Consider the following 26453-nt stretch of genomic DNA (forward strand, 5'->3'; position numbering starts at 1 on the left):
CCTCTTCTCTGCTGGGGTCGAACAAACTTGCCAGCATTCCATCTTCCAGGAATGTATCGCTGCTTTATTCAGGCTCCTAAATTACGTCACACTCAGCTTACAAAAACAGTTTAAAATTTTGGTTCTGAACTCTTCACAGTTAATAGCCTGAGACTAAACTAGTTCAAATAAAAACAAATTCAAAGCAGTGTGCCTTGAAAGGTGCAGACTGCAGGCCTCCAGAGGAAGGGAGTTGGGGGATGTTAAGCGAGATTCCTGTGTGGTCATTTCACCCCCTGTGCCTCATTGCTCATCCCCCGGGAGGTGATGGGTAGTTTTGGAAGAGGTTTGTGTCAGCAGTGGGGTTTACAGCGCAAACCCTCTATGCTGGTTCAGATGAGAGCATGGTAGATGCTGCAAGCAGGGTAAAATCAACGATTTCTGGCAGCTTTGCCACAAAAGCAATTGCTTCCTGAATTGTGCCCTGAAAGCTGAAGACAATGTTGTCCTGAATTGCTTGTCAACAGATGTTGCCAAATCTTTCCGACACTTAAAATGGAAATGCTGTTTTTTTTCTTCCTATTCGGAGCTCCTGCCAGAGCTCCTTCTGTCTCCAAAACTCAATTACCCTCTCAGGCAGGGTTTTCAGAGGCATTGGAACCGTGTGCATATATTTTCTACTGCCGTTGTGTTTATCCAGAAAGGTGCCAGAATGTTCCTGGGCCACCTGGAAGGCTGACCCAATGTTGTAATGGTCACACAGCTCTTAGTGTGTGCTTGGGTGAGTTATATCTTGTGATATAACTCACTGTGAGCTCCATTTAAAACTGAATCTTGTTTCTAGGCATGATTCTCTTCTCATTTGAAAAAATTCATCATGAACCTACAAAACAAATTGGATGACATTTCCAAAGTTGGTTGGCAAACACTATTAAAATTGATTATTCCTCTCACTCCTAGTTACCTATAGCCCTAGGAACTTGAAATGAGCAGAGACCACTCCAGCATTAAAAATTAGTACTGAACTATATGAAAAAAGTTAGCATATGTTGATATTTGCCAAATTTCAGTCTTGGGGGAGATATTCACTGTTAGATAGCTCTCAGTGCTCAAATACTTTTCTGAAAACGTTCCACCTATGAATATGGTTTATGCACTGTGGGCAATTGTAAGAGCTGGTAACCATTATTTCTGGAAAAACAGACACGAAGACTGAGATAACTTTGCTAATTTAGGAAAGGGCTGCCACCACAGCTGCTTGGATCAAGCACTTGTTTTCGAGTTGCAATTTTGGCATTTTAAAAACAGGGTAAAAATTCCAGTTGCATAATGTAAGTGGACCAAAGAAAATCATAGCTTTGACATGTGTTTTTTGTTCAAAGCAAAGGCAAACTTAAGAACTATATACTATTCAATAGCAGGCCTAGTTTAAGGCTAACACAGGAAAAAAAATAAAGCTGAGCTGATCCTCCTACCCATTTTTTTCTTCCAAGTTTTATTGAAAGACAGCCACATGTAATATATATCCATATTTATATATACAGTTGACCTGTATGCTTCAGGGTTTGAGCTTGTGTATAGAACGTTTCCAGTGAATCACATTAAGATGAAAAAGACTTTTAGAAAAGGGTTCTGCAAGATCTTGAGGTATGGCAATAAAAAATACGTGTAAGTTGCAACTTTGCTACCGTGCTGCCCTGTGGAGTGCGCACCTGGTATGGAAGGAAAATCTCTGAAGTTAGCAGGCTTCTGTAGCACTAAGGAAAAATTGATGTGCCCTTGTAGAATGAAATCTGAAAATCTGGTGATTTGTTCTCTAAAGGTATCAAATATTAAATGCCAAGTCTTATTGACATGGCGGTACTTTGTCTCTGAATCTAAAAAATATAGAAAAGGAAAAAAAAATCACCGAAATGATAAAAATGTCTTCAGAGATACTTTGCTAAAGGCAAAAAGAATAAGTAGCAAGGAATGATATAAACCTATGTGATTTAATGCAGCAAACATGTAATCTTGTTTTGGTAACTAATTTACTTTTGTTTTGCATTCATACTTAATTGGTTTGTAAAGAAAGGCTGACCTGCCCTGAATGGTAATCATTAAGGGGAGTCACTTTGCAATGCAATTTCAGCTTTAAGCTCGGTTTAATATTATTCATTATGACGGTTAGAGAAAAAAATCCAGAAGCAATTTTGCTTTTGTCAGTGACTTTCCTGATTCAATGCTCTTCTCTCTTTACCACTTTGGCAGTAGCAATGCAGTTCTTGAACACTGTTTTTGTAAATTCTATGTTTTTTTTAAAAAAATTGAATGTACTTTGTAATTATTTTGAATGTACTTTTATATATAAAAAAAAGCTATTTAACTTGCAAACTATTTCTTCTAAAGCAATGATTTACATCCTTTCTGGTAAGCAGAAACCAATGCAGGTTAAAAATTCATTTCCTTTTTTTAGTTGTGCACTGAAATAGCTAAGCTGTCATTAACTTGAAAATATTAAAGATGAAGTAATTTGAAAATGCCATCTTTACCCTGAACAAAATGAAAATTTAGCTAGAAAAAATGTCAATATTTTGATAGTCATAATAGCTACATAGCGTAGGCTGTTATAAATCATATCATTTATCGCAGGCCGACATAACTGTGTATTATGCATGGCCATATGATAACCACATTATTGTCGCCACGTGATACAGAATCAGCAATAATTAAAAGTGATGCTTCCATACCCAGTAACCGCTTCCCGCTTCCAGTCTCCTCTCAGGCACGTTGCTTGATTTGGTGGCTTGCCAGGAAGTCTCGGAACCCTCCAGGTTCAGAACCCCGCAGAAGGCCTGGCTGGGGACATTAGTCCGACCTGAGAACCGTAAGGTTGTACATGGGTAGCTGGACCTGAGGTGTTGGGTGACCCCCCAAAGTGTTCAGAAATCCTTTTCTCTGACATGGAGGGATGTGGTTTCCTGTTTATGGTCCAGTGTATTTATCTTGATTATAACAGAGTGGTCAAACAGGCTCTCATTTGTGGCATGCTCATAAATACTGATTGGAAATTTAATTTGCTGAAATGTGAGTATGAAAATGTGGAACTGTTTGGAGGAAAAAAAATAACATAATGAGTTTTCCTGGTGTTCTGGGCATGCACTTCCAGTGCATGCAGAACTATTTTTTTCTACATGTCTTCCTTCTCCTCTCTGTTCTGGGCAAATATACAGGATCAATGCAAGTTTGTCCAGGGCTCTTAAAAAATAATGAAGTTTTTCTAGCAAAATTTTTGCGCTGCCAAAGAAAGATGGTGAGGCCTCTAGCTTGTGTTTGGGCATGAGACTTTTTGATTTATTGAAATTTTTGCCAGAAATTCCTTGCCTATTTTGAACTAAACACTTCATTTACCAGGTAAAGCACTGGAATGGTGCATGCAGCGATGCTCAAATCACCCTTTGGAAAATTGCAAAATCCTCTGCCATCAATTGCCTAACAGACTGATTATTTTCTGAATATATATACACATATATGTAAAACCTTCTGCTATCAGATAATGTGGGGAGGACTGAGAGATACTAGCGTGAAGGTGCAAGTCCTAAAATGTGTGCTATTATTGTGCCTTCGGGGTCAGATGTTGAGAGGCCTGCAGGTCTGAAGTAAGATCTGAATTCTGAGTAAAGATCAGGGTGGACAGTGTAAAATATAATGACAGCTGTGAAATATGGAGTGGTGAAGATTTGATTCATAGCTCTATTTGTCTTGTTTCTATTACCATCAGGGAAGAACTACTTGTATTTACTTTATGGTGTTTACTTTGTAAACCACTCACGTTCATAGAAGAAAAGAAAGATCTCAGGGCTCTGCATACATTTCTGTAATCGTGAAATATGATTACTGGAACAGATAACATTTAAAAATCAAAGTGCACTTCCACTGCACTTCAGTGTACTTCAGTTAACTGAAAGGTCCCCGGATTTCTTACATAGTTCAGTCTTCCAGATTTCTTCTGGAAAATGCCTGTGCTTTTTTTTTTTTTTAATGAACTTTAATAGATTTTTCCTACTTTATTGGATGTAACACCACATGATAAATTGTAGCTGTTCCTCTTCCATACCTGTTGCCTAAAAGAGATGAGACTCAGTAGCCCTATTGTTTCATGTCTGGGCATCCTTTCTTTTCTGCCCCACTGATCCATAACCCTAAGGATTGCAAGGCAGCTTCTGCTTGGAGATTAACCCATATTCTGCAGGTCACTATGTTGTTTGCACAGTGCATTCACACCCATTACCCTGCAGCAATGATACGTTCATGCTGCCCTTATGTGCTGTGACACTTAGTTTAGGGAGATACATTGACTGAAAGTGAATTAGCCAACCTGTCACAGAAACAGTCATTGTTTTTTATCCCCGTCCAAAATAAAAAGCTCTTAAACCTTAAAAGCACAAAATTCAGCTGTTTCTGTATGCTGTCAATCCTGGCATTTTTAATATGCATTTGGTTACATGTCCTGCAACAATTTCTTCATAATGATTAGTTTTATATGTGATTGCTTCTGGAGGGAAGAGGTCCTGGAATTTGCTTGTATCTTGGAATCTGTGCTTTTGCAGATTTATGGCTTACTGTAAATCTTGTTTTTGAGGACAGCAACTGGTAACATGAAAATAAGCTGCAAAAGTGTACAAGGGTGAGTCTGCTACTGTGTAGCACATTGTGCTACCTTTTCTAGCTGGAGTTATGCAAATCATTAAAAAGGAAAAATAACGATGTAATATTCTAATAGAAATCACTCATTCAGAGACAGCTGTTCTGATTTACCAATAATATGGTCTATGTGAAATTAATCACACCTAATGAAATCATGGTGTAGCAGCTACTTAGCAGGTTCACCAGTCATGACAGTATTATAGAGCACTTAAAAGATATCCAGATCATAGCCAAAGAGGCCAATCATCATTCACACAAACCCCACATTACCTGTGCCTGACTATATTAAGGGGCCTATGATTTATTTCTACTTGAATATTGCCTGAATTGTTTAAAGTGAAGCGGTATACAGGGTTGATAAACTGAGTTTTCTCCTTTTCTGAAATACTGTAATCATCCTTAAGTTATGAAACTGCTCCCTGTCAGACCAACTGTCTAGGGCTTAGAACAATGTTTGCTGTGATGAAACCCTGCAAAGTTTAGACGGACTGATCCAACTGCTATGGAAATCATGGCAAACTAGCACAGATCCAGATCAAAAAGGTAGGACTAGCCTTTTGCTGAGACTTTTGAAAGTGCTGCTGTGCACTGATTTTCATGGAAACTGTCACTTGTTAGATCATCAGGGGTTTTGTTTGTTTGTTTTTTGACAATCTAGTCCATGGTGTTTATAGAAGAAGTGTGATTGGTTTAATTGCCTTCTCAAAGAAAGTGTAGATTAATCACTGTAGGGGCACTCTTTAAATGAAACAAACAAACAAAACAGCCCTTTTAATTTCACCAAAAAGGGTAAGAAATATTTCATCTGCAGGTGGGCAGCCTTTACTCCCTCTGTGGATTTGGTCTACGAGTTCTTTTGTGGGAAGGGAACTGTGGAGCCAAACAATACTACCAAATTGTGTTCATACTTTTATATTGATGTTCCCTAGTTATATTTGTTTAATTCTGTCTTTGCACTGGTTCCTATTAATTTGTTCATTAGCTTTTTTTTTTTTCCAAGTAATTTCTCAGGGGCACTGTCTTGCGTTTGAAATTATTTATTGACTTTGAAAATCCTTTGTCTTTTGTGCAAGGATTTAAAAGGTTTTGTAGATCTTAATGTTTTATATGAAAAAAAAGAGCAAATAGAATTCAATATGGTATTCTCTGTTTAATTGTTACTGCTTGCGTTTGATCTAACAGGAGCTGTGGTTTTTAAAAGGGGAATGCACATGCGACTGCTAAGTGGTTTTGAAAAAAAAATAAAGAAAAGAGTAATAAAGGAATGCTTTGTTCCAGAGTATGGAATAGGCATCCTTTAAGGCTTGTAAAAACATCAGCTTTAATTTTTTTCAGAATCCTTTCCAGAGAGCGAATGCCATTCTACAAGATGGAGCAGTGGTATTTATAACTCCCTTTTTAAAATCTTATGTTTATGTTAAAATGTGAACTCCACTCTCCTAAGCAAAGTACGGAACATGGCAACGACACGTGGATTTTTGAATTCCTTCCGGGAGTGATGAAGATGTTGCCTTCCTGTGGGTGGGTATGGGTGGCCTTTTTCCCATTGTCAGCGTTGCGTAGGGTTTGGTAACTATTCCCAGTATTCAGAGTAGAAAAGGCAGACTCCTCTCTAATGACTGACCTCTGCTGCAGATCTCAAGCTCTTTTTGAGGGTGGAATGTTTATTGCAATATATTGCAAGTCCTTTTGGGAGCCAGAAGTTGTTGGATTGAGCTTTTAACTGATATATACTGGAAGTAAATGTCATCTTGAACATGCAGTGCTCTATCACCTGTTCAGCCCTTCCGTATCTGGAATGGGGCAGACTCTCTCTTCAAATTACTGAATGATGGGAAATAGAAGCTTGTTCCACTTAGTTGCAAAGAAGAGAATGTTCCCTGGTTAGCCAGCAATCTAATACCTATAAATAAGAAGCTCTTGCTAGAATTTTCTTCATGTTGTTTTGTACTTCCTCGGTGATGGAAAGAGCAGGTGGCTTGGGCAAGGAGCTCCCTTTCTATGTAAAGATCGACTTTGCAGGAGTCTCTCAGGTGGTGTTGTTTCCTTGTAAAACATGTAACTGTATGGGGAGGGTAGAAGTGGTACCAGACCAGTTGCATTGTGCTGTTATTGCCTTCTGTGGATATTTCTGATACTTTCTTATGTGACTGAATAACAGCGACAACTTGTTATAAATGTTTTGTCACAGAGTGCTGGGGGGGAGGCGTTTCTTCACGTTCATCTCAAAGGAAGGGTGCCCCGAGGCTGACTGCACGCCTGGGCTCGCGGAGTGGGCAGACGCGCGCTGAGCAGAGCCCGTTCTGCAGGGACTGAGGCGGAGGCTGCCCCCGGGCTTCCCCGCCGCCCCTCAGGGAGCCGTTGGCAGGAGCCGTTAGGGCCGTTGGCGGGCACGCGCTCCGCAGCGGGGCGCGGCCCCGCGCTGCACGCGGATTGGCCGCGGCGCCGTGTAAAGCGCCCCCTCCCGCGGGGGGCGGGCTCTGCCGCCTCGAAGTTTTGTCGCCGCGCGGTGCGGAGAGCGCGGAGCGGAGGCTCTGCCGCCGCGTTGCCCGCGCGGGGGTGCCCCTGGCTCCGCCGACGCGTCTCGGCGCTGCCTCCGCGGCCTTATTCCCCGCGGCGCCGCCCGCGCACTCGCTCCGGGTGCTTGGCCCCGCAGCGGGTCGGCTATGGCGGGGCGCCGGGGGCGGCATCAGCGGGCGCGCTGAAGGGTACGGGGGATCTGACGGCGCCATGCGGTCCCTGAACATCACCCCGGAGCAGTTCGCGCAGCTACTGCGGGACAACAACGTGACGCGCGAGCAGTTCATCGCCCTCTACGGGCTGCGGCCCCTCGTGTACATCCCCGAGCTGCCGGGGCGCACCAAGGTGGCCTTCGTGCTCGTTTGCGTGCTCATCTTCGCCCTGGCGCTCTTCGGCAACTGCCTCGTGCTCTATGTAGTGACCCGCAGCAAAGCAATGAGGACCGTCACCAACATCTTCATTTGCTCCCTGGCGCTCAGCGACCTCCTCATCGCCTTCTTCTGCGTCCCCTTCACCATGCTGCAGAACATCTCCTCCAACTGGCTCGGCGGTGCGTGATGGGGCACAGGGGTGGCCGGGACGCGGGCTGAGGGGCCGGGGCGGGCGGGGGGACGGTCCCAGCCCTTACGGGGCTGCTGGAGGCTGCGGGAGGCGGAGAGGCTGCTGCGGGGCAGCGCTGGTCAGCGAAGAACGCCACGTGAAGCCGCTGCTTTCCTCCCGCCCAGCCGTGAGGGTGGCAGGTGCCGCGCGGCCGTTGGGCTCCGCGCGGCCGAGCGCGAGCCAGGAGCAAACCCAGTGACCCGCCTGCGAGGGGCTGCCGGTCTCTCGTAGTGTATTTAGTGGAAACGCTGTCGACAGCGTTATGTCCGTGAGCTGCTGAGCACGCTTGTCAAGTTCTCTCGCAGTACTCTCGCAGCGTTGGAACTGATGAAAACTTAGGAGGGCTGTGCTCCCGGGAGCCGCTGGCTCCCTTGGGGCGCGCCTGCCCCTCGACGGGGATTAGAGATTCGTCCCTCTCAGGTGCTCTGGCAGTTACCCTCAGTGCACTGCGAGACGCTTTTCAGCGGCGTTAAATAACGGCTGCACTATTCCTTCGGGTTATGTTAGATCTCTTGCACTTTCGTCCTCGTGTCTTCTTAAAAGTTGCAGTGTATTTGTAAGAAACTACAGACCATCTCGTGCAGAGGAGACTTTTTTTCCCTCTTCCCCCCCGCCCCTTCCCCCGGGCCTCCAAATTAATGAGCTCTGGTGGGCAAGTAAAACATCATCCCATCTTTATTTAGCTTAATTTCTTTTGAGATCATTAGACTTGGAGATAGAACCCTTTAACCCTTCTCTGGAAAAAATGCTTGGAAAAAAACAAGGTGGGAGGCAGTGAGAATACATGTTATAGGGTACTCGGAATTTATGAGCTACTCGTGTGTGTAGTCAGATATCTTGGTGTCTGAACAAATGTAATGCACAAGGAACTTGACCAGTTTTCTTAGGATGTCAGGCTTGGTGTGTTTGCATGTTTTTAGCAAGTGGCTTGAATGTTTACAAGGTAACTTGTGAACCAAATGTTGTAAAGGGTGAGCTTTTTTTCCAGGATTGCAGGATTTAGAGATTTTTTTTTTTTTAAAAAAAAGCTTGATAACTATTTCTCTTAAACACAATTCTCATTATGTTGGAATGATAAATTATTTTTTAGACTTGCTTGTGTCTTTGAAGTTACATCATGCTCCTGTAATTGTCTCACTGATGTGTAGATTTTTTTCTGGCCATCAGCGTATTTTTTGCATTGTATAGAGGTGAATTAACTTTCCCACAGGACAGTTCTCTTCCTTCTCATGATATCAATGTGATGGTTCACAATCATATATAAGGAAATATTATAAGGGATGATTTTGCAGCAGAAAAGATCTTGTTCTTCTGCAAACCAGAAGTATCCAGGAGTTGGATAACTTAAAATATGCTGTTGTGCAGGTTTCACTGTCCTCTTGCTGTGCTAGAGCATATTTAATAAAGTGCCTCAGTACATCCCATTGACCTTGATATCAACCTCTATGGTCTTGTGAGAATAATTAACTTTCAGTAACACGGTACTGATAGGATAGGTGATGTATTTGATGAATCTTGCCCTTGACTGCTGAAAAAGAGATAAGTAAAATTGGGGAAAACAAATGAGATATAAATTGATTCCTTCAAGGGTATCCGACTCCCAAGGCTCGTATTGTGAAGCATGAACAGTGATTACAGGCATACTGCAAAAAGGAGACTACCAGGCTAGGAGGAGTATCGCTGTTGCAGGCCTTACTGATTTAGTTTTTATTTTGCCTCCCCTTTTTAGAGAAAGCTTATTCTCTTTTGCCCTAGTGCAAGACCTCTGCTCCAAGCATTGCAGGCTCCAGCCTTGTTAAGGACAAGGCACTTCAACTGCTATGATAATAATAATAATCCCTGATGGGATGTGTTCTGAGACACTTGCTACTAGAGATATCCTTGGGTTGCTGAGCATTTGAAGGTTTTTTTTACCCTTTTTGAGCAGTTGTTTTTTAAGGTGTTTTGGGGGTGCAGTTGGAAAGGACTAATTACCGGTTGAGCACCTCTGTCCCTGGAAAAGTGATGGAATGGCTCATACTGGCCGTTGTCTCCAGGCGCATGGAGGACAAGAAGATGCTGAAGAGTAGTCAGCATGAATTCACCAAGGGGAAATCTTGCTGATAGCCTTCTATGATGGAATGATAAGCTGAACAGATGAGGGGAGACCAGTGGATGTCGTCTATCTCGACTTCACCAAGGCTTTTGACACCGTCCCTCACAACATCCTCCTGGGCAAGCTCCTCAAGTGTGGGATAGATGAGTGCACAGTGAGGTGGATTAGGAACTGGCTGGATGGCAGAGCTCAGAGGGTGGTTGATCAGCAGTGCAGAGTCTAGTTGGAGGCCTGTAGCTAGCGGGGTCCCCCAGGGGTCAGTCCTTGGTCCAGTCCTGTTCAATTCATTCATCAATGACCTGGATGAAGGCACAGAGTGCTCCCTCAGCAAGTTTGCTGATGATACCAAACTGGGAGGAGTAGCCGATACCCCAGAGGGCTGTGCTGCCATCCAGAGGGACCTGGACAGACTGGACAACTGGGCAGTGAAAAACCTCATGCAATTCAACAAGGCCAAGTGCAAGGTCCTGCACCTGGGGAGGAATAACCCCAGACACCAGGACAGGCTGGGGACTGACCTTCTGGAGAGCAGCTCTGCGGAGAAGGACCTGGGCGTTGTGGTGGACGACAAGTTGACCATGAGGCAGCAGTGTGCCCTCGTGGCCAAGAAGGCCAAGGGGATCCTGGGGTGCGTTAAGAAGAGCGTCTCCAGCAGGTCGAGGGAGGTGATCCTGCCCCTCTACTCAGCCCTGGTGAGGCCCCATCTGGAGTATTGTGTCCAGTTCTGGGCCCCACAGTACAAGAGGGATATGGAGCTGCTGGAGAGAGTCCAGCGCAGGGCCACAAGGATGATCAGGGGCCTGGAACATCTGCCCTATGAGGAGAGGCTGAGGGAGCTGGGCCTGTTCAGCCTGGAGAAGAGAAGGCTGAGAGGGGACCTGATCAGTGTCTATAAGTACCTCAAGGGAGGCAGTGAGGAGGATGGTGCTGGCCTCTTTTCAGTGGTGGCCACCGACAGAACTAGAGGTAATGGCCACAAACTGAAGCACCAAAAGTTCCACATGAACTTAAGGAAAAAATTCCTAACAGTGAGGGTGACAGAGCACTGGAACAGGCTGCCCGGAGAGGTTGTGGAGTCTCCTTCTCTGGAGATCTTTAAAACCCAGTTGGACGCAGTCCTGTGCCACGTGCTCTAGGTGACCCTGCGTGTGCAGGGAGGTTGGACTAGATGACCTCTAGAGGTCCCTTCCAACCTTAAGCATTCTATAATCCTATGATTTGGGGTCCTGGGTAACAGGCCTCTGGCTGCTGTTGCAGAGAGGTGAGGGTCTTCTCTACATCCTCTGTCACTTCTCCGTGGTGCATACAGGCATCTTGTTTACTGAAGAAATCTAGAAGAGCAGTAGATGTCTGGTTTTAGACACCTCATTTGCTCTTCGGTAAGACAGCTTCTTGGTGTGAAAAGACTAGGTTGAAAACTAAGTTGCATGTGGTAGCCAGTTCTCCTTCTTGGGTGTTCTTAGGTCTTAACCAGAACATCTTGTATCAAGAGCTGCGTATCCTTGCTTAAGATGTTACATATATAGACATCCCTCTCAGAGATTAAAAATAATCTTTGTAATGAATGTTGATTTTTTTTTTTTTGTCTGATATTCTTGGACATCTGTACGGGAATTCATTTCCCTTCTTCACTATGACACTAGAAACTTCTTTCTGACTTATTTCTGGAATTTTCTGTGGTACTGAACAATTTCCAAGTAATCTCAAACTCTATTAACGTGCTACTAAGTATGCTCATCTGATATATACAGGACATGAGAGATTCATCCATTTGAATCTCCTGTTTCTACGATTTTGACTTTGCGATTTAAGTTGTGTCTAAACATTTTAGATCAAGTCAGGGATGTAAGAAAGATGCTTCTGCCTCCTGCTGTGTAAGAGATGATGTCTCAGGATTGGTCTGTTTCCTCAAGAACAAGATAATTCCTATCTGTGCCAGGGAGATCCTGCCTTATTCCCCTGGCTCTGCTGTTGTGTATTTTCAGGCATTTGCTTATGAGCAGTGGCAAGGATAGTAATCTATCTGAAGATAGTCTGCGAATGTATTTTACAGTGAGTGTATTAAAAAAGAAAATAACCTTAGTTTATTATAATAGAGGGACCAAGTGACATCTGGCTAAAATGAAAAGCAGCAAACAATGTTGACAAAAGGAAGCTATTAGTAGCCACACATTTAACATAGAGTTTTGTTTATTTTATTACCAAGTGTAATATCATTAATGAATTTGTGTGACCACTAAATAAAATGGCTGATGTAAAATATTTGATGTAGCAGTAATTGGTTTAGTGGGGCACTCACTACCTCCTTCCTGTTGTAAAATAATTGAACATCTTTGCCTTGCTCTGAGTGAACCAGGGCTATGCTTGTCATTTGCTGCTTCCCTCCCTGTTAGCAAGTCTCTTTCTTCAGCTGAGATCTCGATCTCCAACTTTTATCCTTCCCAAAACAGCCCACTTGCACTGATTTTGTGCCACAATTGCACATAGCTTCCTGCAGTAGTTTTCTGTTCTAGTAGCAAAGCTTTGCTGCTTAGCTATCCCACATCCTTGCATGTTTGTGTTTGTTTTTCACTCATTGACTGCTGTATTTTGAAGTAAGCTGCTGCTGATTCCAATTTGCCTTTCAGACTATGTAGTGCCCATTGCAGTGGCTCTAAACTGATAAGCGGGAGAAGCCTGTGAATCTAGGAGGAAAGAGGGTGGGTGGTGCTGGGATGGAATAACTTGGTGAGCTAGGGCAATCTTTGTGGTCCATTCTTCCAGATCCCAGCAGAGAGGTAGTGGTCTGGACTCTGATGTGTTGGTGACTAGATTATGCATTTTTCAAGGTCTAATTGTGTGAGTTTGTGCTATGGCATTTCATCTCACCTGCCATAGCTGCCTAGAAATGATCAGTCTAACCTAGCACAGATCTTACTGTCGTGTGCAATGCTCATACCTTCTTCTGGGGAGATGTATGCGAACTGAAACTTTTTTCTGTATATGTGACATAGGAGGGAATTATGCATCACAGATTATACACTAAGGACACAAAATTCCTGTATTCTCAAGAACTGATATAAAACAACATGTATTGTCCAATGCGGTTTGAAAAACCTTCAAGTATATCATCTGTTATAGGATGGAAACTGTTTTAGTTTTGTTCCTGGATTCGCATAATACAAGAAAATAGATCTTGCGTGTACCATGGGAGCTTCAGAGAACTGGTTTAATACTGTGATACTTACTCCATAGTTACTCCATAGACTTAAGCACAAGGGCTTGTTCAATAAATGTGAGACTGCTCCTGCCTCTGTTAGAACATTATCACAAAATGGCTTTAGAAATTTGTTTTTTTACCCAAATAAAAAAAAAAAGACGTTTTATATGAGTAATGAAACTGCTACCTCATACATGGACAATGTTTGTTGATTAAGATATGAAGGGAATATCGTATAAAGGAACATCATTTATATATGCAATTTTCTGAATATGTTATCTTTAGGGAAAACTTTAATCATTGAGTAAACCATCCACTTTTCAGCTATGTGCAAGGAATACTTCTGGGAACTTCTTAGCCTTTTGAAAAGGAGAAGCAATTAGTTATTTTAATTCCCAGAAATCCTGCGGAAATTATTTTCTTTCCGCATCGGAAATTATCAATATTAAGTTGTTAGTGAAAACAACATTGAAACATTTATTTGAAGTGTTTACTGAAGCAACATACTTGCCTGGTAGAAAGCTAAATATTTTGATACATACTAAAAATATTAGGTAATATGTATTACATATGTATTTTAAAAGCCACATATTTTTGTTTTGAGGGGATTTAAGTGGAGGGGGGAAACAAAGATTTTTTTCAAGGGCCTTGTAAAAAAAAAAAAACTTTGGAAAGAAGATTGTGAAAGAAAATAGAAAAAAGATTGGAAAAAAGAAAGCTGTAATCTTTCACTGCACTTTAGTTTCCTAAAGCTACTTAATGGATTACATAAGAACTAAAACAAAATTGTCTTCTGAAAGACTAACCATAGTGCAAACCAAGAAAATGGTATATAGGAATCTGAGAAGAAGACTTCAGTTATGCCACCACCCTATTTAGCACCAGAAGGCTTCAGTCCATGGAAGGGCATCAGAAATGGTAATGGACTGGAGCTGTGATTATCTGTGTGCTCAGAGGAGTCATTGCATGGATACTGTATGTTCTATGGGGCATAGCCTTGAAATCTGCCAGCTTTCTTTGACATTTGGCTCTGGGCTCTGTGTTGGGAAGCAGACAGTGGCACCCTTTTTCCTGAACTTTATCTTCCTAGAATCTGAATTTGACTTCTTAGTTGTTGATTAATGACTTGGGGTTTATGATGTCAACACAGTTTTGCTACTGATCTTAAAAATGCTAACTTCATTAACTAACTAAAGCTATTGTATGTTTAACAAGTGAAACAATTTGGCTTAGTAAATCAGCGGGTTTAAATGAGCAGCTAGCTTGGTTTATTTAAATCAATGGTAGCTGCTCAAATGGTAACTGTACTTTATAGCTTTTTTTCTTAGAAAGAGGTTGTCTTGAAAATTAAGAATCTTGTTATATGAGAAGATATTTTAAGTATGTATGGGTTTTTCTCTTAAGGAAAGATGTTAGAAAATGGTGAACAAGAATAAGGTTCTCATTAACTAAGTATAGTGGAATTGTTGGGTGGAAGTTGCTTTGTAATTGAAATGCAGGACTGAGTTATTTTCAATGGCGTTATCTGTAGGCAGTGAATGAACTCTTCTAATTGCTGCATCAGTTAAGCTTATTTGAAGCAAGTAAATCAAACCCTTTCCTACCTTATTTTTATTCATAGATTTGAAGAGGAAAAGTATACTTTTCTGCTTATTAATTCTGTTTCTCATCTTTTAAAATATGAGTATGTCTGATTTCAATAATCAGAACAAGAGACAAGTACCTGTGTGATGAAGGAAAACAATTATGGCTGTTTTCTTCATAGTGGCTGTAGATTTTTGTTGATGATAAGGCAGGCAACTTAAAACAAGTTTCTAAAAGTTTCTCTTAAAACCTTTTTGGTTTTTCAATGTTATTTCAGCATGTATGGAGGTAATAAAACATCTTCCCTTCTTTCCCCTATGGCCGGAAAGTGGTTACTTTCTTTAGCAAAATAAACCTTTGTTCGCCAATGTGAACCTTTGTTCAAATGCTGGTTAGCTCTAATAAACCCCAAAACAATATAAATAGTGAGTTTTAAACAATCTGCCTAATACTTCTTTCTCCTGAGTGGCTTCTAGTCTTTGCTTCTTTATGTTCCTCTCTTCCTAGTTGTCCTGTGCAGATAGCATCCAAAGCTTTGTTCTGAGGAATATATTGCTTAAAAATAAATAAAAAATAACTTTCAAGTGCTTTTATCATAAAGATGAAATACAAATCCATTCCTCTTCTCAGATGACTTTCAATCTGATATTGATTTATTACATTTGAGCATATCATGATAGGGATGTATTGTCTGATACAAATAACTGAAATATCTAGCAGACATGTTCCAAACAAAATAATTGATTCTATTGGTGAATTGCGGAATTGTTCTTGCTGTCAGACCTCTTATCACAGCAATTATTCTATATTTGCTTTGAAACCTTAATGGGAAAGCCCTCTGTGCTGTAACACAGCAATTTAAAGTTTAGGAAATGCCTTCAATGAAGAATATGTTGATACGAATAGGCAAAGGGTTATGTATTTATTCTGTTGAATTGGTATTGCGAGTATTTATGGATCAAGAAATATGCTGAAGTGCTACTGGTTGGCACAATGTTGGAAAACGGAGAAGTGATAAAACTGTTAGAAGTTATTAGCTGTTAAACCTTATTCTTTCCGAACCATAGTTTGGACAACCAAATCTTTACCAGCTTGGTTAGGAAAAAAGGAGGCCACAAAGAAAATGGTATATTCCTTTGAATTCCTCTGTTACTCTGTGACAAGCCTGAGTATAAACATCTGAAAATTAGTTTGACTTTTGAAGATATGACAGCGTTTGAGACAGGGAGATGTTTGTTGCATATCCTAGTCTTGTTTTAATTATGCTGTCTAAATTTAATGTGCTAGCATAACCTGTGGCTGTTTTCTGTGTTTTTCTCTTTCTGTAATAAGGCTTTCCTCCTCAAGAGATGAAAAACAAGAATTCCAGTTGCCTTTTTCCAGACTTCCCTTGTTCACTGAGTACAGCATTCACCCAGATTATGGAAAGTGAAGGAAGAAGAGATGTCATAGCTGTGTTTGAGTACACTGTGATCCAGCAAAGTCTTCCTTACCTGGTTGAGTCTTGAAAGCAGGACTGTGTTTAGTATCTTAAGTAATTTGTCTAGTTTTGCACCCTCAGTACAAGAAAGAAGTTGGAAAGAGCTGGAATGAGATTAGCAGAGAGTCATGCAGATGTTTGGGGCAGGAGCACTTGCCCTTGGAGGAGAAGCTGAGGGAGCAGGTTGTCTTCAGCCTGAAGAAGCAGCAGCAGCTTTGGGGGAGGTCTTGAGGAGTTTATTGAGAAGATGAGCCCACGCTCTTCACACTGGTGGAGAGATAAGAGTCAACAGGCTGGAACAAAATGTTTGAACTGGATATAAGGAAGATGTTTTCCTCTGTGACAAAAGTCCAGCAGAGGAGGAGGCTGCTCAAAGAAGTTGATTTTTATTTTATTTTTATTTTATTATCATTTTTTTTAAGACCTGACTGAAAAAGTCTGGAACAACCTGGCCTGGCCTCATAGCTGAGCGTGCTCTGGGAAGGAGCTTGGACTAGAGACCTGAGGTCCTTTTAAACCTGAGTTATTCCATGGATCTGTGATTCTCTTCTGTGAGGAGAGAGACTAGGGCAGCTCTGTAAGGCCATGCTAGGAACCTGTTGCCTGGAAATACCTGCAGGAAGAGAGCAGTAGAGTCAGCACTTTGAAGACTAGGCAGGTCCCAAAGGAAAAATTGACAATTAGACCCCCCAGATCCATCTGAAGCCCTTTCAGAGATCTAGTCTAACTCTACAGCAACAGGCTTTCTGTGAAGCAGAAATATGATTTAGGGCTTGTTCATTTAAAGTGTTTTGAAAAGAGTTACTGAATAATTATTTTCCACATACGTGCTCAGTTTCAGAATATCATTGGAATGATCAGTGTGATTGCATAAAGCTTTTTAACTTTCACATAAAACTTTTTAATAATTGGAAATAATGATTCCAGATTGTCTTTCATGTTTATTTCTACACCCTCGCTGTTCTAGAATAGTTATATTATTTAAGCATAAATATGAACCTCACTTTCCATTTGTACAAAAGTGGAGAGTGTAGTTTGAAAATGTAGGCTCTGTATAGCTTATTGAAAGACTTGGAGAAAACCTTCAGTCATTACCTGTGCAGTTTGGAATGGTTGATATCTGCTTATAAATCATCCAAGTTTTGAAAAATAAGATTAGAGCATTTTTTTTTTTTTTTTTTTTTTTTTTAGAAAACATATCCTCTTTAGTTGAGCATGCTGACTCCAGTATCATTCAAACATTATTAGGAATGATGGTTCCGAAGTATGTTGACATTGGATTTTATTTGAATTTGAGGAGCATTGCATAGTTTCAGAAGATGGGAAGCTTTTGTATAGTAGGGGTGACAACTCAGGACAAGTAAAAGAGCCCTGAAGTGATAACGTAATGTTAATACACGTCGATACTCAGTGATCCTGGCCTTAGTGATATGAGAAGCTTTAGGGGGGTTGAAATATTGCTCTCTTTATTATAGGTATATAGAGGCTCTTGGAGTAGCTTTTAGCTGCTGCCCTTTTGCAAGTTTCATGTTATTTTTTTGATTATGAAAGTGAATATGTCATTCTGTTTCCTTTGGCCACAAGAGTTCAATCCATCAGAAGACAAAATGCACGCTGTGTGACTGTGTGTTGTTATTTCGGCCAGCTCACTCTGTAGTGAAAAGCATCCTTTTGTATCACATTTCTGGCAGTCTCCTGTAGTTTAGCGTATTAGAATCAATCTGTAGATATTCTGCAGATTGTTTTTCTTTTACTACCCATTTAACAGTTATTTCCATGCAACTTAGTTGATTTGTCTCTCCAAAGGGATGAAAGAGTTTTTGTTGACTTTTCTGCTGGCAGCTCAGTTAAAGGCACAGTGGTAGCTTGTGCTGTCTTTGAACAAGCTTAAATATACAAGTTATTGGGAAGAAAATGAGACGATATCGATAAGAGGCGATTAAAGCAACTGTAAATCTTTGATCCTTGATTTGGCTGTCACTGCCTGTTGAACTTTGATATTCTGTTTGTGCTCTGAATAGCTACATGTAAGACTAAAACTGTGCCAAGCTATTGCAGTTTTAGTGAATGTCACTGTCTGGTTTTTATTACTTAAGTAGCATAACAGGCTGACACTGCCTGACTGACATTGCTTGCAGAATTCTTTGGAATGCTGGGATTTCAGCAAAGGAGTAATGCATTAAAGTAAGAACCATATAATGAAACACTGTTCAAGTAGGCTTAATGTGCGTGGTTGTTTTTGGCTTTTTTTTTTTTTTTTTTTCCAAACTATGAGAAGGAGCATGTAACAATTTTTGCTACAGCTCCAGCACTCCAACTTGAACTGATTTATTTAATGAAATAGGAGTTTAATAAGCATTTTTCTCTCGGGAGCAAATTTTGTTCTTCTGTTATTTACATGCATCAGGAGTTACTTCTAGTTTACTCTGTCAATGAGAACAAAAACCAAAAGCCAATAATGGAAGACCCCCTTTTGATTCAGTAGTGTTTTGAATCTGACTGAAGAATCTTTCTGTTTGGCTTTAGATTTAGAGACTTCTGATTTAAAGTTTGTGGATCGTAGCCTCTTATCTGTTTGTCTTCAGCATTTGGCATGTGTGAAGAAAGTGTGATTTGGGCTTGTACTTTTTATCATCTGGCAATGACTGTGAATTTTCCAAAGTGGGCCTGGTGCTTGTGTGTGTAAGTTCTTCCTGTACTCGACTGGGAGTCCTGATAAACTGATGAGATGGTGGGTTGGTGACATGTGGGTCTCATTTCTTAAGGGATTTGCTTTGTGCACTTACTGAGGTAGAGGAAGAAGTGGTAGATATTTTACTGTATAAATTACAGTTGACATGGCAAGATGCCTTATCCTGCTTTATCTAACATCCTGGCAAAATACATACTAGTATAGAGAGGGTGTTGCAGTGTGTGTGTGTGGTTGTGTTTTTTGCCGGTCAGGATTGATAAGACCAGCAAGTTGCAGTGGCTTTTGGCCTGGCATACTGGACAGAACTTTCCCTCTTCCCCCTTGAAGGGCAGAATTAACTTTTGCTAGCTTCTTGTTGTATTTCTATGTTGTTTATTTATTTATTTTTAATGCCTAAGAGTCACAAAGATGTATCTTAAAGAATAACTGAAAATTGAAGCCAAATGAGTATCTGATATCTTGAATTGTATGGATTATTATATGGGAAGAATAATTAATGATCAAATACAGGAAATAACTCGGCTGTTAATAAAATAAATAATTGATAGCGAACTGGAGAGAGCTGTAAGAATACAGACATACAAAATTGCGTTAGAGTCAGAAATGCGGATTAAAAGAGATTAAGTGGGAAGAAAGTTAGCAAAGGTGTTGATTTAAAATATATATATATATTTAGAGAGAGTCATTCAAATCATGGCTGTTAAGATGTTTGAGACTTGAAAGTACGTAATAGAGAATGACTAATAGTAGGCTAAAAATTAAATACCTAACTTTCAGGAAGCTATCGCAGAAAGGAAGGCCGTAGGTCTGTGCTAGCTGTGCATAAATACAGTACCTCACAGCAGGGAACTGTGGAAGCCTTGTGAAGCTGCACACTGGATACAACATTTAATTTGGGTAGCATCATTAGCATAATGTATTAATCAGAAGAGTGAGAGAAAAATGAAGAGATTGAATTAAGCCTGTTAGAGAAATTGCACATATCAGTTGGTAGAATGATGCTTTAAAGTGACAGAGTGTACAGAAACAGAGAGATATTTAAATGAACAGAAGAGATGTATTGGTAACAACGGAACAAGCAAAATTCAAACCTGAAAACAATGAAAACTTCATAAAACTGAGGAATAATCTGCTGAGGTAAAAGGTAGTGTCCCTGGAATTTGGGACATTTGAAAGTAGATGGTTGAAAACTTATTCTTTTTTGTTGTTGTTTGTTTGTTTGATTCTGATAAAGAGCAAAGCAAGAATTCTTGTTTTTGCAGGTGTGTTGGTGTACAAGAGGAATGAATACTGAAGGCACCCTTTGAAGAGCTGAAAATAGGCAACATGTCAGTGTAGCTGTTAAAATATATATGAGAAACGTTTTTTTCTCTCCCCCTCCCCTGCCCTGCAATATCACTTCAGTAATGAAGTCTAGTGTTAATATTTCTCCATCAGCTGCAAGAATTGGTTAATTTACCTTCTGACTGTTGCAGGGGCCTTTGCTTGCAAGATGGTACCATTTGTTCAATCCACTGCTATTGTAACTGAGATTCTCACGATGACCTGTATTGCTATGGAAAGACACCAGGGAATTGTGCATCCACTGAGAATGAAGTGGCAGTATACCAATAAAAGAGCTTTCACAATGCTTGGTAAGATTTTAGGCATCTCTAGGATTCATCTTGCTTGACTGTTATTGGGGAATTAATCGTGTCAATGACTCTAGGGTAGGTGATATGAAGAGCAAAAGACACAGACATGGCTACCAATGCAGAGGTGGAGTTGATGCCAAATCTGGTAATGTTTATAAGTACCTTAGGGATAGTGTCTGAGTGTGGAGTGATTACTAGTGAAAATCCTGACAATAAATCCAGAATCCCAAGTCAAAGATTTATTTGTTCAGGACTCTGATAGATTTTGGACAGGCGTTTTGTTTAAGCAGAAGCGTTTTGTTTAAGCAGAAGTCTTCAAAATATAGAAGCACTGCTAAAGGAATGTCACAGTTCTGCATGGTCCTTCCACTGTTACACAAGGAGCATAGTGAATGTTACTTATGTAAATTAAATTTATCTTGCACTCCGATCCCAGTAAATGAAGATATTTTAAAAGAAGGGAGACTGACAACTGAAGAAGATGCTGTGGTACAAATGCTGTCTGATTGACTTAGATGAAAAATGTTGTTATCAATTTGTCTACTTCACCTGTGTCTCACAGATGAAGCCATTAAACTTGTTGACACGAAAGCTTATACTTCTTGTTGTACAGAGTACTAAAAAATGTATTTGTTTACAGGTATGGTCTGGTTGCTGGCAGTTATTGTTGGGTCACCTATGTGGCATGTGCAACGGCTTGAGGTATGTTAGAAAATGGAAATTTCTATTTTAAACTCAGCTCTTGCTGGACCTTTTGGCAAGGTTAGCAACAAGATTGAATAAGCTTCCTGACAAATGAGAGAGGGGATTAGCAGAAATGAAGCTGTTCTGGATACCAGCGTGAGAAAGATGAATGGTTATGACTACCATGCTGTGGGAAAAAGACTACCAGCAGGGGCTAGTCATACCTATGTCCCCAATTATTTCAAAGAGAAACAATTGCAAATGTAACCCGCGTTATTGCTTGCTTTGTTTTATAGGTACATTGACACCCAGCAGTGTAGGATGACATACAGTTCTTCCACATCCTGAAGAACACTATCTAGTTTAAAATGTAATTAGCTGTTCATTTTAGTTTAAGCAGTTATGCACTGTTGGAAAAATGCCTTGTCTGAATCAGTAGCTTTTAAGTCTGAATGTTAATGGAAACATGTTATTAAATAGGGATTTTTAGTGATATGTCTACATACTTATGTCTATTTACAATGTATGTAGCTAAAATTTCCTTTGAAAATCCTGTTTTAAAAAAAAAAGTAATTAGCAAGAGCATGTCTGTCAGCTTGAGTAAATCCACTAATGCTTGTGGAAAGTGATTGGAAGAATTTTCTCACTTTAAAAGGTTTTTCTGAAACTTGATCATTAGATTAAAAGCAAGGAACATTTGAATGTGCTTGTTTTTTACCCTTGTGATAGACAATATAGTGACTCATCTCCTTTACACTTGTTGCAGGTTAAATACGACTTTTTATATGAAAAAGTATATGTTTGTTGCTTGGAAGAATGGGCCAGTCCTATTTATCAGAAGATATATACCACCTTCATTCTTGTTATACTCTTCCTTCTTCCATTGATATTGATGCTTTTCCTGTACACTAAAATCGGTTACGAACTCTGGATTAAGAAACGAGTGGGAGATGCTTCCGTTCTTCAAGCTATGCATGGGAACGAAATGTCTAAAATATCGAGGTTTGTAAATAAAATATCAAGGATCATAAAGTAAAAACAGCTTTGAAATTTGACTTTTAAAAAGCAGAAATTTGACTTTTAAAAAGCAAATTTGTGCTTCTGGTAATTCTTGAGAACCAGTGTAATAAAGGCTGTTGTTATCCAATGGGATGCCCTCAAACATGGCACAGAATTTAAAGCTAACTAGCTATTTATCACTTGGCTGCCTGATTAAGGCAATTTAGACAGTTTGTTTTCATCAAAATATTCAATAGACACACTTTGATAATCAAGCCATTTTGATAAATCTCATATTGTGCATTGTGAAACTGTTCTTTTTAAAAGATGTAGGCTGTGATTTATGGAAATAACAGCATCACTTTTCCAAATAATTTTCTATGTTCTTTGGAAAGTTCTTTCAGTAATTCTGAGACTGTGACCACTGCTTTATGAAATCTTTGCAGGTTAAATTGGCATATGGGGAGAAACAAACAAACAAAACAGAATTCATTTTAAAACCTGCTTTCATACCGTTTAACTCAATATAGCTTCCAAAAAGATCTGAATGTTCTGAGATTTATTGTGCCTTGTGAGACTATCTAGATGGTAACTTTGCATGTATGGTTATAAATCCAATAATTATCATTTTGACCAATATATACGTTTATTTACCTTTATAACAACTTTGCTATATAACACTATAAATTGGCTACCTTTCATATTGGCACATACATTTGCTTTAATTTGGCAAATTGATCTGTTACTAATGTGCTAGGAACTTCTAAAAACTGTGCACATTGAGGAAAGTATCGCATTAAGTATGGAAGGAAAATACTAGCAGGCAACTTAAAGATAAGTGATTCCTTCGACAAATATATGAGGAAGTGCCTAAAGAAGCAGGTCATCATTGGTTAAAACTCAAGGAGAGTGTTATCTTGCATCACATAGGGTAACATTCATCTAAACTTTGTCTTGTCCTTAGTTCAGTGAATGGTTCACATATCAGAGAGAAGATTGCTACAGTTGCTACTAGTGAACTGCTCGAGTGTGAGAGGTCTGTCCTGGGATCTATAAACCTAGTTATATTGATGATATCCTTTCAGGAATAAGGATAAATTCAAATGCATGTGAAGTCTGTTTGTCAGCTGTTCAAGGCAGGGTGTCCATCTCTTGCTCCTTATTCCAGCACTTCACCTAGCAATAAAAATGGAATTTCTGGAGCATAGCTTCACCTGCTCTGTTAGATGCTCTTTGTAATGAGGTACGGTCAGTGCTTCCAGTTTTAGAAAGGGACACTTGTTTTTTGATCTACTGCGGAATTGCAAGTGTGGTTTTTTTTTTTTTTTTTTCTTTTTTTTTCCCCTCATCTGTTGCTACTAGAATTCTTCTTGCTTAGAGTGAAAGTGCCTTGCAATTCATGCTGATGTCATTGCACGCTGCAACTAATACTTGTGTTCTTTTCCCTGAAAGAGAGAAATTATGAAGTGTTAATTTCTGTACAGGATGTGTATGATACTGCAGTGTTCTATTTCAAAAGGAATTATGTACTTCGGAGCACTCTCTCAGGAGGTTATTTGCATCTGCATCCATCATAAGATGCTTACAGATTTAACTCAGTGAAACTTAGGTTAACTTCTGTAACTTAATTATTCAATATAAAATGTCTTGGTGCAATTTCAGGAAGAAGAAGCGAGCAATTGTTATGATGGTGACAGTGGTGTTTCTCTTTGCAGTCTGTTGGGCTCCTTTCCACGTGATTCACATGATGATAGAATACAGTGAGTATCTACAATAAAGTAAAGCCTCTTTTTTTTTTTTTTTTTTTTTTTTTCCTCCAATAATGGAACTGCAGATTGTGAAATGCTAGCACTGCTGTGGTTTTCAGCTATAAAATCCCTCCTGCTAGCAAAGGTTAATGTTGTGCGTATAAATCCTGAATGAATCAATGCCTTGTAGTAGAGATACATAGTCAACAAAAGATGCATTTCTCTGAAGTCTATGAGTTATAGACAGATCTGCAATGATCACAGAAGATGTACATACATTTCAAAAACCTCTTACATTACTCTCGCAAACATACATCCGGTATCTGAGAAATACTTGTGTGTCAGCCAGGTCTACTCGTCCTAGCTGTAGCACTGAATAACATGAATCTAGCTGTGAACTGTGCTGGACTTTGTGGAGAGAGGTGAGAGAGAGCACTGTTGGTTTCCCCACTTCTGCAGGGGAGCAATGATAGCAGCTGGGACTGTGCAGCTGGCTGTGGCTAGGGCATTGAAGTGATCACTATCTGCTGTGCTCTGCTCACCAAAGGTAACAGCTGTATGTCTCTCTTCTACGGCAGATAAGATTGTAGCAGGTAAGGCAGGAGTACTACAGCCAGTCAAATGAACCAAATTGTGTTTGTGACTGGAGAGAACCAAAAATGCTTAAGCTGTAACTTTTGAAATTATCTGGGTTGTCCCATATTGAGATTGCCCTATAAAACTGTTCTGTGTAATACTTGCATTGTTTCCACTGTCAATTTTGGGGCTTATTTCTACTGCTGCAAGGCCTGAATTGGCTTACTTTGTAAACCCTTGTACAGCTAATTCCAAAATTCCTTAGCCAAGGATTTGGATTAAAAAAAATACAGAGGTTCTGTTATCTAAAGTGATTAAAATGTGAGATATCACCAAGAACATGTGTGTTTATTCCGTGAGCCTATCCATGTAAGCACAGAGAAAGAAGCTGTGTATAATCAGTGAAAATACAGGGATTAGTGTCATCATGGTGAAGTATTTACAAATTTCTCATGACCATGAGATGCAGAGTCAGAGGAATACTTCAGTAAACACAGCCTACATTTAGCAGCCTGTGGCCGTGTGGATGGTTTTTCCCGCTGCCCCACCCCTTTAGACTACTCTGTCCTTTCTTACATGTATACAAAGCAGGATTGTGTGATAGGGCTTGATCTTTGCTTGCTGCTGAAATTTTATTGCTAAAATTGAGAACCTCCAGCAAAGTGCTTTTTTGATATTAGATATAAGCTTTTAATGTCAAACTGGATATAAATGGGCTTACTGATAGATGTTCATACTGCTCTGGGCTTATGCCATGTTTCTTTTTTGTTTTCCAGGTAACTTTGAAAAGGAGTATGATGATGTGACAGTCAAAATAATCTTTGCTGTTGTCCAAATTATAGGATTTTTCAATTCTATTTGCAACCCTATTGTGTATGCTTTTATGAATGAAAACTTCAAGAAAAATTTTGTGTCTGCTCTCTGCTTTTGTGTTGTCAAAGAAAATGTATCACCAGCCAGGCAACTTGGGAACTTGGGGATTACTATGAGGCGGCAGAAGGCAAGTGTTTCTCGAAGAGGTCCCAGTGGTTTGGAGGAGGCCAGGAGGGAGGCATTCAGTGATGGCAATATAGAAGTCAAGTTCTGTGACCAACCGACTTCAAAGAAGAATTTGAAACAGCATCTTGCCTTTTTCAGCTCTGACCTTACTGTGCATTCTGCACTGGGAAATGGGCAGTAACATCACAAAGGCTTTTAGACTGGGAAAAGCGTTCCCTTTATCTGATAACTTTGAACACACTGTTTGAAATATATTTTTCTACTTTGCATGCTGCTGTTCTGGATGGGTTCAGGATTTGGCAATAACCACATAGAACGAAATGGCTACGTTAAGTATTTATTCAGGCGAGAACACGCAGAAGAAATGAAACATGGATAACTAGTCACTAGATACCCTCTGGTGGGATACTGAAACTGAACATCCTCTTGAGCGGGCAGATCAGAGAGAGTTGCTGATCGGCTGCTGTGGAGACAGCTCAGACCTCAGAGTTAGGAGTCTCTCCTTCCCTGCTCCTCTCTCCGCACTGTCTTCTCTAATCCCGGTGCATCCGGGCACGTAGGGTCAGTAGGACCCAGGAGGCAAGCCAGGCGGGGGAAGGGGCGGACAAACTCGCCTTTGGTTGCACAACTCTCTCTTGAGGGTGTGCATGCATGCATACCAGTGGGGGGTCCGAGCCCTCAATCTGAGGGTCCTGCCTTCCTCATTGTCTTCCTCCTTCCCAGGTGTTTTACCTCCAAAGCTAGTTCAGAGGATGTCTGTGGTTGATTGCAAGCCTGATCAAGCAGCTGGCCTCAACTGGTTTTTAAGAGGAGGTGGGCTGTGAACCTGGCTAAGCAGCCGCCTCAGTGCTCCTTATCACTCAGGCCAGGCAGACAAACACCTTCTATCTCAAGATCTGTGTTCTGCTTCTCCCAGGATATTTTTATGACCTTCCAGATTCGTAAAAATATCCATTTCCTGTACAGCTACAAAGAGGG

General features: G+C 40.4%; 1 protein-coding gene across 1 annotated transcript; it reads left to right on the forward strand.

Annotated features, from left to right (window-relative positions):
- The first annotated feature begins 7351 nt into the window (after window positions 1-7351).
- On the forward strand, window positions 7352-25671 carry QRFPR (pyroglutamylated RFamide peptide receptor). Its single transcript, XM_088527690.1, has 6 exons — window positions 7352-7735; window positions 20311-20469; window positions 21110-21171; window positions 21920-22155; window positions 23815-23912; window positions 25253-25671. The coding sequence occupies exons 1-6, from the start codon at window positions 7396-7398 to the stop codon at window positions 25654-25656; spliced, it is 1299 nt and encodes a 432-aa protein (XP_088383816.1). The 5' UTR covers window positions 7352-7395; the 3' UTR covers window positions 25657-25671.
- Window positions 25672-26453: the final 782 nt, after the last annotated feature.

The sequence above is a fragment of the Tinamus guttatus genome, unplaced genomic scaffold, assembly GCF_059628265.1.
Source record: "Tinamus guttatus ecotype Peru unplaced genomic scaffold, ASM5962826v1 Tinamus_guttatus_pri_ptg000288l, whole genome shotgun sequence".
NCBI lineage: Eukaryota > Metazoa > Chordata > Aves > Tinamiformes > Tinamidae > Tinamus > Tinamus guttatus.

Excerpts from the sequence above, each read along its gene's own strand:
- QRFPR (XM_088527690.1), top strand. The coding sequence starts at position 7,396 with ATGCGGTCCCTGAACATCACCCCGGAGCAGTTCGCGCAGCTACTGCGG. Across the intron at positions 21,172-21,919 it reads GGCATGTGCAACGGCTTGAG|GTTAAATACGACTTTTTATA; the intron begins GTATGTTAGAAA and ends CACTTGTTGCAG. Across the intron at positions 22,156-23,814 it reads GAAATGTCTAAAATATCGAG|GAAGAAGAAGCGAGCAATTG; the intron begins GTTTGTAAATAA and ends GTGCAATTTCAG.